The 16,617-nt window shown below is 40.3% G+C and overlaps 1 protein-coding gene across 1 annotated transcript; it reads left to right on the top strand.

The window, feature by feature from the left end:
* The first annotated feature begins 1,626 nt into the window (after nt 1-1,626).
* alg14 (ALG14 UDP-N-acetylglucosaminyltransferase subunit) lies at nt 1,627-14,214 on the top strand. Its single transcript, XM_030756998.1, has 4 exons — nt 1,627-1,775; nt 5,366-5,517; nt 9,240-9,362; nt 13,898-14,214. Exons 1-4 carry the CDS (start codon nt 1,631-1,633, stop codon nt 14,126-14,128), a joined length of 651 nt encoding a protein of 216 aa, XP_030612858.1. The 5' UTR covers nt 1,627-1,630; the 3' UTR covers nt 14,129-14,214.
* Nucleotides 14,215-16,617: the final 2,403 nt, after the last annotated feature.

Here is a 16,617-nt window from a genome sequence, read left to right as displayed (position 1 = left end):
AAGAACAGAATCAGTGACAAAGGGCAGCCCTGGTGGAGTCCAACTCCTACTGGAAATGAGTCCGACTTATTGCAGGCTATACGGCTCAAGCTCTTGCTGCGGTTGCACAGGGTCTCCCTTCTGAAAGATGGGTACCACCACCCCAGTCTGTGAATCCAGTAATACCGACCCAGATCTCCATGCAATATTGCAGCAGTGTCAACCAAGACAGCCCTACAACACCCAGGATGGTCAGGATTCTCATACAGTCCAGGGACCCTGCCACCAAGGAGTTGTTTAACACCTCGGTGACCTCACTCCCAGTGATGGGTGAATCATCCCCCTCATCCCTAGACTCTGCTGTTTGAAACTCTTTTTCCATGGCCTCACCTACAGGCAATTGATTCTAAATTGACAGTAGGTGTGAATATTTAGTCTGTCTCTCTGTGTTAGCCCTGTGACAGATTGGCAACCAGTCCAGGATGTACTCTGACTCTCGCCCTGTGAAGCTGGGATATGTTTCCCAGCTCCCTCATCCTGAATTAGGGAATTCAGAAATCTTAATTTCTAGACTAAATAGGAACTAATGTTGTCAGATAAACAGTGAAATAAAAGTTGGCTACAATATTTCCTCTGTAATATGGAGTAGGAGTACAATATTGTCTGAAAAGACTCGACTAAAGTTTAAGTAGGCTACCTCCATACTTGAGCAAATGTAGGCTACTTAGTCACATTCCACCACTGAACGTGTTAGAGTGTTAAAAGTCAAAAATCACTATCCAAATCAAACAACAGTGTGACACAGTAGGGACTTGGTGTGAAGAACACAAAAAACAGAAGAACAGTCATAGAATTAGCTCCTAATCTGAGCTGAAATAAGCCTTCTTTTTCTTTAACCTTGGTCTTCTAATGTTAAAAAAAAAAAAAAAAAAAAAAGAATTAGTGGTCATGGTTTTTAAGAATATTCTTACTAAAAACATGAAAGTAATGTCAATATTTATGTTTGGATAGTTTCCTGATTTCTCTGTAATTTAGTATAAGTAATCATCCATAGTATAGTATATCATCCTACCAACATATATATCAAATACATGGACTACTTACTGGGTTCTCTGGGAACCCCAAGAATAATTTACCACAAGAAGCAATTATAATAGAAAACTACTAATAGCAAAATGTATTTCTTCTCAAACCATTATTAATTATGTAATTCGTATAATCTAAAGAAAAAAATAGATATTCTTATCATTTTTGTAGAGTTACAATTAATTTGCATATTTTGTAAAAGGAAAACCTATAATTTTCTTAATAAAACACATCGTGCTTTTATTATGCAGCTTTTATCCCAAGTACAATCTATATTTTCACCTAATTAAGTATATTGCACTACAGTTAATGACACGTGTAATGCAGGAATTCTTAATTCATGTAAATGAAGCATCAACATAACAAGTTGAGAAGGAATTGCAAAACCAAAAACTGATGTTAAATGTAGCAAATTTGAACACCAAGTGTTCTTTTAACCCTCCTTGTCCATCTATAGCAGGAGGCTTAAGCTCAAGTGGAGGCTCTGCCTAACAGCCTGAACTCAGGGCTTTACTCTGTAAGTTACTGCGACAAATTTTGGTCCTACAGAGCTACCGTAGTCATCATGATGTTGCTGTTGGGAGCAGCGTTAACTGCTTTACCTCTATGTTTAGTTTTCATAATTCGCCTGTATATTGTTCTGAAGACGGGACCTAACCACAAGCCTGGAGCCAAAGGTCCGGTCGCTGTTCTCGTAGTTGCAGGATCAGGTAACAGAACGAACTTAAATCCACTGACTACGGTACTGCTGCTATAAGCTGTGTTCAGCTGTCATTGCAAAGCGTTACCTCAGTCATGTTCTCATTACATTAACAAATATTAGACTAAATATTTCGCACCAGTCCGAACACACTGAATACCGTTTGAAGTCCAGCCCTTGAGTAAGTCAGAGTCGCGTCATCTCCGTTCATGGACAATTTTTTTATTTACGGGAAAAGTGGATCAGGGAGCCTTCTTGGAAGTTAGCAGTATATGCTAGCCGCCCCTTAGAGGTATAAAAGCACACAAAGTTTGAGTTTTTTTTTTTTTTTTTTTTTAAATGGTAAGACGTTGAAAAACAACACTATGTTTTCAGCATAACTAAGATTATGCAGAAGAGCACCTTTCAACACAACACATCTATGGGCTCCAGCAGCAGAGGACCATATTGGGTGTCATTGTTGTCAGCGAAGAACAGGAAACTGAGGCTACATGTCACACATACTCACGAAAAATGGACATTTGAGTTGTGACATTTAGACTGTAGGGTCAGAATTTGGCATAAATGTTAACTTCTTATATAGCGCTTTTCGACTCTATTTGAGCACTCAAAGCGCATATATAACACGTTTTCATTTACCCCATTCACACACAAGCATTTCCATGATTAACTAAGCTAAGTGCTTTTATTATCTAACAGTCAAACACATTCATACTCCAACGCTTGCGTCGGAGAGCAACTTAGGGTTAAGTATCTTGCCCAAGGATACATTGGCATGCAGCCTGGAGTAGGCAGGAATTTAACTGCTGACCTTCCAAGCAGTAGGTGACCTGCTCTACCTCCTGAGCTACAGCCACCTCAATTGGAAAGCATGGATCCATCATTCCGTGTATCAAAATGTAATGGTGTGGGTACTGTATAGTTTTGGGACACTTTGGGCTCCTCAGCACCAACTGAGCACTGTGAAAACAACACGGCTTAACTGAGTATTCTTGTCAGGCGTGTCCATCCTTTTATGACCACAGTGTATTCATCTTCTGATGTCTGCTTCCTGCTGGCTGACACACATTGTAATTCATTTCATAATTCAAATAAAATATACATGTTTAATAAGTCATTTCAAGAATTGGCGCACTTTGTTTCGTTGTTGTTTACAAAGATAGTAAACATACTGTGCTGTCTGCAGTCATTCATTTTGACAACAAGTGTCATCATTTGGTTTAAAGACCCACTAAAGTGCCATACATACACACCTTTGCCTTATAAACAGAGCATAAAATTGTAGTTATTTGCACATTATGTCAGTTTAATGCCAGAATGAGCAGCTGTTTAAGTATGTACGGTAGGCGCTGCAGCGTTAAGGAGCTCCACACTCCCGTCAACCGCAATCAATTTCTGGCAGCCGATCACTTTTTTGGCACATGCGGTGCCGGCCAACAGAAACATAAATGCTGGGACTTTCTCCCTCCTGGGTCCTACTCTTTGCTGTGGTCAGTTTTTTTTTTAAGGCGCAAAACACATTTGTCCCTCTAGTTTTTTCGCTTCTTTGTACAAACTTGGGGGAAGTAGCCGGAAATGTATGCAAGGAAATGATGGTAGTCTGCATACAAATTAGATATAAGGTCTGCAAGTACAGTGTAGGTGCCCTGTTTTTGGGTCAGATATGACCGCTTACAGAACAATAAAACTTTTAAAGTTATTTGCTGCCAACAGAAAAAATTAAAAAAACAAAAACAAGAATAAATTAAGAATCTATGATTCATACTGATACTTCTCTGGGAAACACAAAGACTTTAGACATATTGAAAAATCCTCCTAGTCTCCCCACAGAGGTTCGAGGGATCTTCGAGGAATGGTGACACTATTTCTTGGATTTGGATTGGTCAGTAGGTAGTGATATCTTACCTGTTGATCACTAATCTGGAACCTAACCCGCTCCAAAGCAGGTTAGGGCCACAGTATAATTTACCATACCTATTTACCCTGGTAAAAAATGGGCCACCCTCGTGTTACAGAAAACTCAGGGTCAAACCCGAAATGACCTGGATAACCCAAAATCCTGCCTCTTAGTACAGACCCCAGATGGTGAGAGATGTGGTTGCAAAAAGACTTCCAGTGCTTTAGAAGTCTGTGAGAACAGCTTTCTGACTTGACCTCAGTAAACACTTTTCTGGTGAGTTTATTTATGCACCCTCATTTTGAGTCATGCTGAATAAAAAATTTAGTCTGATTTGTAAGGCTTGGTCATGCTGTATTTCAAAACCAGATGTTATGTATTCAGGGTATGTTAACTCGCTAATAATGTGTGATCAGCCTGTGAGCATGTGGTTTCACAGTCAGGCCTGCCCCCCCACCCCCCACCCCCGCCATTATGATGACTGCAGAAAAGCTCATCTTGAGGCTTCTAAATGAGGCCTTGGAAATTGGTGAATGGCATCACTGGAGTGATGTTGTACTGTCTGTGATATAAAAAAATATATGTGATGTAAATTGTATCATGGAAAATCCCCCATTAGCCTCAGCCTATAGTAGTATACTTAAGGAATGATTCAAGATCACCTGATCCAGCCCTAACTACAAGCTTTATCAAAAAGGAAAGTTTGAAGTCTAATCTTGAAAGCAGGGAGGGTGTCTGTCTCTTGAAGCTGGTACCAGAGGAAAAACTGTAGGAACCACAAGTAAGCCTGCAGCCTGAGAGCAAAGTGCTCTGTTGGGATAATATGAGAATACTAAGAGTTCTTTAAAATATGATGGGGCCTGATCTTTCAGGACTTTGTAGGCTATGTGAGAACAAGGATTTTAAGGCCTCTTAGAGTGGGCTGCTAATGGGAACCTGAGCAAAAACAACTTTGAGTCATTATCAAGGGGAGTGGTGGCCTAGGGGAGAAGAAGAGGGTTCATCACTGAGAGGACCCTGGTTCAAATCCTCGGGCTGGCATCACTGTGGGTCCCTGAGCAAGCCCACCCCCCCCAGGTTGCTCCCCGGGCACCCCTTGGCTACCCCCTGCTCCATGCTGTGCTGTGTGTACTACATACTCCATGTGTGTGATGGGTTAAATGCAGAGAATGAATCTCACTGCATGTATATGTGTGTGACAAATAAAGCTCTTTCTTCTTTCTTCTTCTTATGTACACAGTACTGGAACCAGCTGCCCGATAAGCTGAGAAATTCTCCGGCTAGACTGAAAACCTAACTGTTTTTAAACATTTTTCACTGAAAGTTGTCAGTGTAATATTATTATTATTATTATTATTATTATTATTATTATTATTATCAGTGATATTTGAATTATCTTATATTTTAATTCTCTTACCCTTTTGTCTAATTTTTTTAATTACATTATTCTGCTTTGTCTTAGCTTGTGTTAACTGTGTGATTTTAACTGATGTGTTTTCTCATTTTGTGATGTTTTGAATCTCTTTCTTTACTAAGAGTAAATCTGAAGATATGCATGAACATTTTACTGTTTAGAAGAGATGTTAGTCTATAATAACTGGAATCTGGAATAAGAAGTCTGTTCCATGCCAATATTTTCCTTTCCTCAAAGAGGATAGTCCTTTTGTTAATTTAACTGGTGCTGTGTTTTATCTGTTTTGTAGGTGGTCATACCACAGAGATCCTACGCCTTCTGGAGTATATGTCAGCAGCCTACACACCTCGACACTATGTCATTGCTGACACAGACAGAATGAGCGAGGAGAAAATTTGCACCTTTGAAAAGTTTAAACAACAGTCAGATTCTAAGTCACAGGTACACAGCCGTCAATAACAATTAATATGGATCTGTATAGTCATGTGCCACCTTCCAGTATTTTTAATATTTTAAGTGATTCTGTTATTTTATCTGTGCTCAGTGTAACTGAGAAGACCAGTGTGGTGTTGCCAAGTTTTTTGAACATGTAAGATAAGTTGCCCTTTAAGTTACATTTTAATTTAAAGATCATAAATAATTCTTTCAAATTACATCGACTACTAAACTATACATATAGAAACAAAATAGCTAAAAAAAAATAAAAACATAAAAAATGTACGTACAAGCGAGTAGTGCAAACCGCATTAATAAATAATATAATATGTAATATGGACTAGTTCTTAGATAGCACTTTTCTACTCAGTCTGAGCACTCAAAGTGCTTATACAGCATGTTTTTACATTTACCCATTCACACCAGCACTTCCATCAATAACTAAGCTAAGTGCTTTTATTATCTAACATTCACACACACTCACACTCTAATGCTTGCGTTGGAGAGCAACTTGGGGTTCAGTGTCTTGCCCAAGGATACTTTGGCATGCAGCCTGGAATCAAACCGCCGACCTTCTGATCAGTAGGTGACCTGCTCTACCTCCTGAGCTACAGCCATAGCCATATATACACAATAAATTAGTGTATGTACAAAAAGAATTTGGAAGACAGCAGCAAGAGGAAATAATACAAAATTTGTGTGTTGGAGCTTATGTCCTGACAGTTGTGTTCACTGTAAACAGTGGACTGACAGCCTTTAATCACTACAGATGTTTGTCCCTGAATTGGGAGGGGTAAACAAATAGAATTCAGTGGACTGCAGTCAACTGACATCTAGTAGTGAGATTTTATACACTGTACCTTTTAAGTGAGGGAAAACAACAAACTGTCACAACATTGTCACATTTAAGGAGGAATCAAACTAGTCAGTATGAACTGATGGTTGCATCTATGTGTGTTATGGTTTCAAGTCATATTGAAAACAATGTGACAACAAGTTTGTGCATTATAGTCCCATTTCAGTCAAAAAGGACATTAAAGTATCGTATGCTCTTTGGTGTGCCTACCTCATGATTGACAAGTTTCTATTTTATGAGTATGCAGGTTCCCTTGGTTTCTTAGTCAGATCAACTCTTTGTTTGTCATGCCTGGTTTGAAAGCAGCAAGATGGCAGTGAGGAAAACACTTTGAGGTCTTTGTAGGTTCACAGTCATCCAGGCCATGATGGTCTCTTGATGGGTGGTACTGTAAACCACCACTGTTCAACGATGGTCATTCACAAGGGATGTAAATGGCCTCCTTTACTCCTCTTTCAAACCATCTGTCTTCTCTGTCCAAAATGTGAACATAGGACACTTTTTCGAGGATGCCATTCTCCTCTAAATGCAGGTGTACAGCCAAGTCTTCTTCTGTGGAGGTGGCTCTCCAGTGGTGAGTTTGTGGAGTGTCTGTTTGGTTTCTCCTCTGTAGAGGTCCAAGCATTCCTCATTCCACTGCACGGTGCACACAATGTTGTTTAGCTTGTGTTTGGCTGTTTTGTCCCTAGTTTTGTGTGAGGATGTTGCTGGTTCTAAAATGCACTGGAATTTTATGTTTGGAGAAAATTCTTCAGATTTCCTCAGACATGCCTACTACATAAGGGATGACAGTGTTGTTTCGCCATGTTCCTCCCTGGTTGGTGTCTGACATTCTTTTCTGCGCATCTTTGCTGATTTAATGAAGGCTAAGTTAGGATAACAACATACTTTAAGAGCTGTCCATCCTCCTCAAAGCACAGCACACAGCACAGTCCAGGAATAGTAGACTATTTTCCTTGGTATCCTCTTAAGATGGCAAAGTGTTTGCCAATTTTGTAGGTGGCTGAGTTTTCTGAGTGGGATTCCTTTGTGAATCTTTGGATGTCCACGTATGCAGGGCGTAGTATCCCTGGGAGTCAGTATTAGGTCTAGAGTGGTCTTTTCCTTTCAAGTAGTTGTAGGCAATTAATGACTTCCTTCTTTTAGCTGTTTGTAGGATCTCGCCTCAAGCCATCATTGGTTTTGCTGTCACTAACAAGTATGGTCATTTTTTGGTTAGTTAGGTTGAGACCAACGGTTCACCTCCCCCTTGTCCGCTGGTAGTACTGTGAGATGCTTTGGTTTTTACTCAGGGATATGGTAGCCTTCTTTTCCTGAATGGTGAGGTTGGAAGGAGGTATTGTTGCAACTAGGGAGGGCCTCTGAAACCTTCATCCTGATTTGATCTGCTGCAGGCTGTGTCAGTTTATTATTAATCCTTATTTTCATTTCTGTGGCAGTGATGAGGTCTACTATGGGTAGCTATGATATGGCAAAACTGAACCCTTTGGAGAGAACATTCTTTTCTGGTCTGTGAGGTCTTCACCCACTTACCCTGGCTGTCTATAGTTGTGTTGTCTTTCTGTTTTAGTCTAGATGGTCTGGGTATTAACTTACAATAATAAGTCCTTGCTTGCAGCGCTTGGAATTTCTGAAACTGTTTTTCTTTGTCTTTCATTTGAAGAAGCCTCTTGGATGAGAGGCAAAATGTCTTCAAACCTAAAGAAGTCCAGTTGCTTTCAAGACTGCCACGACCTGGCAGTCGACGACTGAGAACCTAAACAGACATAGTAATGCCCTGCACTTTGGGAGAAAGACCCTTCAGTTGGAGTGGGAGTATGAAATGAAGCTAGCTGACTATAGGAACCACTTCCACTTTATCCTGAGAGACGGACAGACTGGTTCCCAAGTGTTAGAGCTGAGCAGATCTTACGGAGTGCGTCGAAGCAGCTCCTGAGTAGAAGGATACGACAGGTGCATTTCACTATAGATGCAGTCCAAAACAAGATCAATCAGACTCTGCAGGAACTTGCAACAGTTTTACCTTATTCCATCTTGGAGGACATTTCAAAATTTGCGGCACAGTTGGCACAACACTTAAAAGACAATTTTGGAAAGGACAAAACTAGGACAAAACACTCCCCAAAAAGCTAAACAGCATAGTGTAGTGAGGAATGCTTAGACTTCTACATATGAGAAACCAAACAGCCACTCCACAAATGCAGGACATGACACTGGAGAACCACCTTAACAGGATAAGACTTGGCTGTACACCTGCATTTAAAGGAGAAAGGACACTCTTGAGGATGTGAGTGTTCACTTTTTGACAGAGAAGACAGTTGGTTTGAAATAGGAGTAAAGGAGGCCATCTATGTTGCTTGTGAATTACCATTGTTGAACAGAGGTGGTGGTTTATGGCACCAGCTATCAGCTATCTACAATGCAGCCCTGAGATGCCTTCCCAGGCATTTCACCCACCAATCCTTAGGTGACCTCAATAACTTGTGTGATGGCAGGGTGGGGCAAAGTCTCAGAGGTTTTACCTGTCGGCTCTGGTGACGGGAGTGACCCACACTTTTCACACCTTGGCTCTTGTGACGACTCACATTATCAGTTCTGGGTTAACAACCCCAGGACCACCTCCAAGGGATCAGCCCCTGTAGGGTTTTATTACCTGGATTTTTCTAGAAATGAATGACATTTTGTTGCTCTTGGATGAGCAACAAAATGTCTTCAAACTCAAAGAAGTCCAGTTGCTTTCCTTTCAAGCTACATCTATCTTTTATATCTATGCTATAGATCTTACATGATACATTTTCTTTAACACAAAAAACAGCAGTTTATTTCCAGATGTAGAATACCAGTTCTGATGGACATGTGCTGTGTTCCATAGTTCACCATCTGTCGGATCCCACGGAGCCGGGAGGTGCATCAGTCATGGAGCTCCTCTGTTGTCAGTACCTTGAATGCGCTGTGGTATTCCCTCCCTTTGGTGTTTAGAATCAGACCTGACATGGTGAGTGGACTAATAGCAACGTACACCTATACCCTCACACATACCCTGTCCTGGCACTCTGCTACAGAGTGCTGTGTCCATATAAAGCAGGGCTCATCAACTACATTTGTCCAAGGGCCAGAATTTTTCTTGGCAGACACTGTGAGGGCCTGATGCTCTTGTAAAGTAAAATAAAAATCATATTGTATCCTAAGTGATATACTATCATTTCATATGTCAGTTTTCCTTTGAAATTTATACTATTTTTAATGATGTGATGTGCAAGTCTTTCACTTACATGTTCTTCTCTGTTACGTTGATGGTTATTATGGAGACACCGCAGTTGTGTGCAGCTCATTATAAACATGATGAACACAGAAACAATAAAATGTTACTTGAGAGCAATGAGTTTATCTCTGCTCTTTTCAGAAGCTGTTTTTATTTTTTTTTATTTTTAGTGAATATAAAAACATGAAGAGTTAAGATGCAAAACCATCTAAATCTACCTGGACACTTTAAAAAAAAAAAATCTCGATCTTATGGTAAATGTTAGTAATTTAATTTCACAAGCAAAGGTGAGGTGAACTTTTTTTAAAAATGTAAATATAGTAATTTACCTACTTTTTAATAAATAATATTTTGTTTTGAGCCAAAACCGGCAAAGTCTTCAGTCTGTCCTGCTGGACAGGCGAGAATGCTGGACAGGCCTGGTGCATCCAAACGGATAGTGAGGGTGTGCTAGGAGCATCTTTAGAGGCCTCAGTCCATGAGATCTTTAACTCCCAACTCTGGTGCTTGTTGTGGTGGAACCTCCAAACCACATGATGGATATTGGAGGTGAAGGGAGCCATCAAACTGAAGAACGAATCATGGTTCTTGAGCATGGTTCAATTTAATTCAGTTCAGGGTCACCTGATCCAGCCCTAACTTGAAGCCTTATCAAAAAGGAAAGTTTTAAGCCTAATCTTAAAAATAGAGAGGGTGTCTATCTCCTGAATCCAAGCTGGGAGCTGGTTCCACAGAAGAGGGTCCTGAAAGCTGAAGGCTCTGCCTCCCATTCTACTCTCAAGTATCCTAGGAACCACAAGTAAGCCAGAAGTCGGAGTGCTCTATTGGAGTGGTATGGTACTATGAGGTCTTTAAGATAATAGCTGGAGCAGGCTTCAATCCCCAGACTAATGGTTAGCCCTTTTTGGATAAGAAAATGGAAAAAGTGGAATGTGATATTCATGTGGTTTAGCCATTAGTATAGGTGTTTCCCAGGAATCCATTCTTGGATTTCTTTTATTCATCCTGAACACAAACAATACGTTCTCTTCATCCAAAATAAACATTTTTACACAAATTACATTAATTTAAATCCCTCTGGCTCTTCCCTTGAAGAAAAACTTTTTAAGCAGTGCATCCTAAAGCCCCTTGAGGTCATTATTGTTGTGATTTGGCACCATATAAATAAAACTGAATTGAATTGAGACTGAGCACTTTGTAGCTTTGTAGCTATGCGCACTGTTTCAGGAAACATTGCAAATGTACACATTTCATAAAACTCAAATATAAACTGACAAAACTAAATAAATGCTATTTGTGATGACCCCTCCCTCTCTGGTTGCTTGGTCTTTCCTCTTTCTTGTTTGTGTAGGAAACAGGCAGGGAGAGGCAGGGCCTATGAAGATGCACAGCTCTTGCCATTCAGTTAATTATCAGTTAGTATGTGGCCTGCTTGTGTTTGGTTTAATTTACTTTCTTTAAAATATAACACATTTAGCTACTCCGCAATTCATCTCAGTGTGAGGAAACAGTGAAAAGTACATTTTCATTCATATAGCGCATTTCAAGATAAAGGTAACAAATTCCTTCACAAAAAAATACTAAAAAGACATAGAGACAAAAAGTCACCCAAAAACAAAGTTTTGTTCTCCCAGAACTCATATATCTGTATGGACTCTTATTTTTTGTCAGAACTTTAAGGCAGTTCATAACATAAACCTTTTATGGTCAGTCTTTTGGTGCTCTCACAGTGCCACCCTTCTTTGTCATACATATGCTCACAGTGCTGTTTATGTATATATGTGGCAATGAAGGATTTTCTAGTATTATTACAGCAGTGCTAAATGGCTGTCTAATATTTCTGCTGTAAGAAATTCACTTTCTATAAGGAAATGGAAAGTAGCCCAATAATATACTTTAAGTGTATATAAATCCAGTGTCTATCTCTGGGTAGGGAAAACACAATTTCCATCTCATAGTTCTCAGATTACTGCAGTGACAAATAGAGATTAAGATTGAGAGAATTTTCATTTTCATATACTGCAGTGCACAGATTTAGAAACTGACAACCTAATTTTACCAGCTAACCAATGAAAGCTTTGTAATCTTAACACAACACCTGCTGCAGCATGAACCATGTCATTGTCTGGCTGTAAACTGACTCTTCTATGTCTATTGTTGAGCTGTAAGAATGGCACAACAGTCATGCTTTGTGAGTGCAGAGAGCAGGCGAGCTTGTTGCAGTGTCTGACCAGTGTGGAGAGGATTATAGTACTGCTGTGGAGCTGTATGATGACTTCTCCAGACTCCACAGCAGCTCTGTCTGGTTTCCTGTGAACCCAAACTCCCTCAGCCTCTTTCAGTCCTGGGGCCACTTATTCATCCCCTCCCCTTCTGCTTTTATGTCTGAACAGCCTTCATTGGTGAGTCACAAACATAAGGCAAATTTCTGCTCTCTTTGCTTTGTTAATGTATCTATTTAAAACATTTTGTTTCTGTTCTGCTTTGAGGCAGTTCAGTTCAGTAGTGTTTGGCTCAAAATGTTCCATAAGCCTCTAAATATCAAGATACACTATATTGCCAAAAGTATTCGCTAATATTCCTTCACACACACATCAACTTGAGTGGCATCCCATACTTTATCCATAGGGTATTATCATGTCGGCCCACCCTTTGCAGCTATGACAGCTACAACGTTCCGGGAAGGCTTTCCAGAAGGTTTAGGAGTGTTTATGGGAATTTTGGACCATTCTTCAAGAAACGCATTTGTGAGGTCAGACACTGATGGAAGGCCTGGCTCGCAGTCTCTGCTCTAATTCATCCTAAAGGTGTTCTATCAGGTTGAGGTCAGGACTCTGTGCAGGCCAGTCAAGTTCTTGCACACCAAACTCGCTCATCCATGTCTTTATGGATCTGCTTTGTGTACTGGTCATGTTGGGACAGGAAGGGGCCATCCCCAAACTGTTCCCACAAAGCTGGAAGCATGAAATTGTCCCAAATGTCTTCTTGATATGCTGAAGCATTAAGAATTCCTTCCACTGGAACTAAGGGGCTGAACCCAACTGCTGAAAAACACCCTCACACCATAATGCTCCCTCCACCAAACATTACACTTGGCACAGTGCAGTCAGGCAAGTACCGTTCTCCTGGAAACTGCCAAACCCAGACTCATCCATCGGATTGCCAGACAGAGAAGCGTGATTCATCAGAGAGCTCACATCTCCACTGCTCTAGAGTTCAGTGGCAGTGTGCTTTACACCACAGCATCCAATGCTTTGCATTGTGCTTAGTGATGTAAGGCTTGGATGCAGCTGCTCGTCCATGGAAACCCATTCCATGAAGCTCTCTATGCCCTGTTCTTGAGCTAATCTGAAGTCCACATGAAGTTTGGAGGTCTGTAGTGATTGACTCTGCAGAAAGTTGGTGACCTCTGCACACTATGAGCCTCAGCATCCACTGACCTTGCTCTGTGATTTTACGTTGCCTACCACCACACGGCTGAGTTACTGTTGTTCCCAACCACTTCCACTTTTTTATAATCCCACTAACAGTTGACTGTGGAATATTTAGTAGTGAGGAACTTTCACGACTGGACTTGTTGCACAGGCATCATCCTATTATGGTACCACACTGGAATTCACTGAGCTCCTGAGAGCGACCCATTCTTTGACAGATGTTTGTAGAAGCAGTCTGCATGCCTAGGTGCTTGGTTTTATACATTTGTGGTCTTGGACGTGATTGGAACACCTGAATTCAATGATTTGGATGGATGAGTGAATACTGTTTCTACTGAAGGATTTTTAAAAAGGTGAGACTAGTCACTGTTTCAAGAGACAAAAGCAGAAGTTAGAGAGGTTGCAGTACTGTGTAATACTTTATGTCCGAGTCATCCTATGGCTCCTTAGATTCATTGTGGGAACTTTTGGGGGGAGTTGTGCCTCTCTGGACTGGTCACAGCTTTAGCTCTGTGTGCTAGCAGCTACTGTGCATGCTTGCAGGATTTTAATACACAACCTGTAATGTTATTGTTTTTATGTATGATCAAATTTTCTGACAGACTTTGATCCCAGAAACAGATATCTGGTAAGAATATCTGTTGAGATTAATTTGTGAATTGTGGACACTGATTTCCAAACTAGGAGAAAAGTGGAAATAACTGAGACAGATGTTATTCAGAATGCCCCCTCAGACAGTCGTTGTCATTGATGTCCCAAATAGCCTTAGATGCTGCTTTCCATGTGTCTCTTTCTGGAAGTGTGCTCACCCCTCCCCTGTCTGTGTTATTTCAGGTGCTGTGTAATGGCCCGGGAACATGCATTCCCCTTTGTGTGGCAGGACTCCTGCTTGGAATTCTGGGAATGAAGAAAGTCCTAATAGTTTATGTTGAAAGCATTTGCCGTGTCCAGACACTGTCACTCACGGGGAAGATCCTGTATCCGTTATCAGACTACTTCTTTGTGCAGTGGTCATCTCTGAGGGACAAATACCCCAAATCAATTTTCCTTGGAAGAATAGTGTAAAAGGATCTGATTCAATGTTACATACACAAACATAAGATCATTCATGTTGTTATTTTGTGATTGAATAAATGTTTTTGTTCTTGTTATCCTTTATTTCCTGTCATTACTATTAAACTACCAGATACAGTTTAATTTCAGGGGGATTTACCGAAAGGAATAATGTAGAAAAAGATTAGTTTGATGAAATGAGTGAAATGTGAAAATGTTACCTCTATATCATCTTTAGAACAGCTTAATTTTTTTTTAATTGTCCAGAAGAACTGAAGTGGTGCATGACATTTGATAGCCATCCTTTCCTTTAGCCACTGAACAGATCAGAGGTCACTGAGCAGGAGTCAGTGGATGACAGTAGAAAGAGGGACATTCACCATGGACATCTAACATGAAAAACCTTCTTTGAACAATGACACATGTTCCATCTACACCCCCACAGTACAGGATGGCATTGTTAGAGTACATTTACTTATGATTTAACTGTGAATTGGCATTGCTTACCTAATTGGCTAATCATAAAATCATATTAAATTGACGATGGTGGGCAACTCCTGTATTTACACATGCATTACTTGATATATGATATGATTTGTACCTTGTTTTATTCTCAAAAGTTAGACTGAATATAATGGACTATCTTTAAATGACAGTCCATTATATTCAGCCGGTCCTTCTTGGGTCTTTATAATCTACCTGTCTGAGTAGGAACTCTGTAAACAGGCATGCCTACTGATTTAACGCCTGTTGAAAGAAGACTGTACAGAGTCCACATCAGTTTTCTTCTATGTGAATGGACTAGCATTTATATAGTCCTTTCCTAGTCTTCTAACAAAAAGCCACAATCTCACATATTGGTCTAACACTTTATTCTGTGCTCCTATGCATTCTGCCTTGCATTCACACCTACAGACAGTTCACGCATTAACCTAAACTGCATGTCTTTACCAGGAGTATTCAACTCCAGGCCTCGAGGTCCAGTGTCCTGCAGGTTTTAGACGTGTCCCTGATCCAACACACCTGAATCAAATGGCTGAATTACCTCCTCAGTATGCAGTCAAGTTCTCCAGAGTCCTGCTAATGACTTCTATATTTGACTCAGGTGTGTTGAAGTAGAGACACATCTAAAACCTGCAGGACACTGGCCCTCGAGGCCTGGAGTTGAAGAGCCCTCCTTTAGACTGTGGGAGGAAACTGGAGTATATACCGATGGACACACAAGAAGCACATGCTGACCTGAACATGATTAATAAAAATCATACAGTTATGTTTTGGATGGATAGAAAGTTTTGCTCATTGGTTGGTTTAAAATGCAGGGGTTCTAAATTATTTCGGGATGCAGCTGTGACTGCGCAGTAAAGCAGGTTACTTCTACAAACAGAAGACAGAAATGAACCCTGATAGCAGGCCGAAAAATTAATCCCTTGATCAACTGGCGGCCCACGGGCCACATCCGGCCCACCGGAGCTTTCCATCCGGCCCCCAAATAGTACTGCCGCAAGTACTATACGCCAATCAATCGTCATAACCCGTTAAATACTAGTCTGGATTATTAAAATCCTCCAAACGCCACTTCCCATTGCCGGTAAATGCCTCCATGTTCCTAGAACCAATCAGAATGCAAGGTCGGACCATGTGACTTCAAGCATTTAATGGCAGTACTGAGGAGCCGAGTTTCTTTAATGGTGATCAGTTTGTAAAAACAGCGGAAGGTGAATCTAGCCTTGTTTTGTTGTGTAACTAAAGGAAGTAAAAGTCGTAATGAGATCTCCGTAGGTGAACCTGCAGAAGGATCGTTACTGGCTGCCTACCGGCCTGCTCCGGGCTCTGCCTCTTGATTTGAGGGTCCCTCACACATGTGTAGGTGGCTCGGTATACACACATTACGGCTGTACTGTGTGAATCTATGTCGAAATCTTTGTATCATGGTCTGATATTTGCACTTTTTTTTTTTTTTTGCCTTCATTCACACTGGGCAGAGGACGGACTGAAGATTTTGCTGGTTTTGCGTCGAAAACAAAATATTTACTAAAAAGTAGCTAAATTACTGTATTCACATTTAAAAAAAATAAGGGCACCTCACCTTTGCCTGTGAAATTAAATTAGCAATATCTGGATCTTACGTATTTAGTAAAAATACCATAAGATCCAGATAATAGAAAAAAAAACTATTTTAAAAGAAAAAGAGTAGTAGTATTCATTTAAAAAACGGCTTCAGAGAAGCAGATTGTGCAGAGATAAACTCGTTGCTCTCATTTAACATTTTATTGTTTCCACGCTGATCATATCTATATTGAGCTGCACACAATTGCGGTGTGTCATAACAATCCTCAACACAGAAGAACATGTATCATTAAATAGTATAAATTTGAAAGGAAAAGTGATATATCAAATGATAATATATTACTTAGGACACAATCTGAATTTTATTTTACTCTATCAGAGCATCTGGCCTTCACAATGTCTGCAGAGAAAAATTCCGGCGTTTTATTTATATA

Source organism: Archocentrus centrarchus, chromosome 20 (assembly GCF_007364275.1).
Source record: "Archocentrus centrarchus isolate MPI-CPG fArcCen1 chromosome 20, fArcCen1, whole genome shotgun sequence".
Lineage (NCBI taxonomy): Eukaryota > Metazoa > Chordata > Actinopteri > Cichliformes > Cichlidae > Archocentrus > Archocentrus centrarchus.
This window is presented reverse-complemented; position numbering and strand designations above follow the sequence as displayed.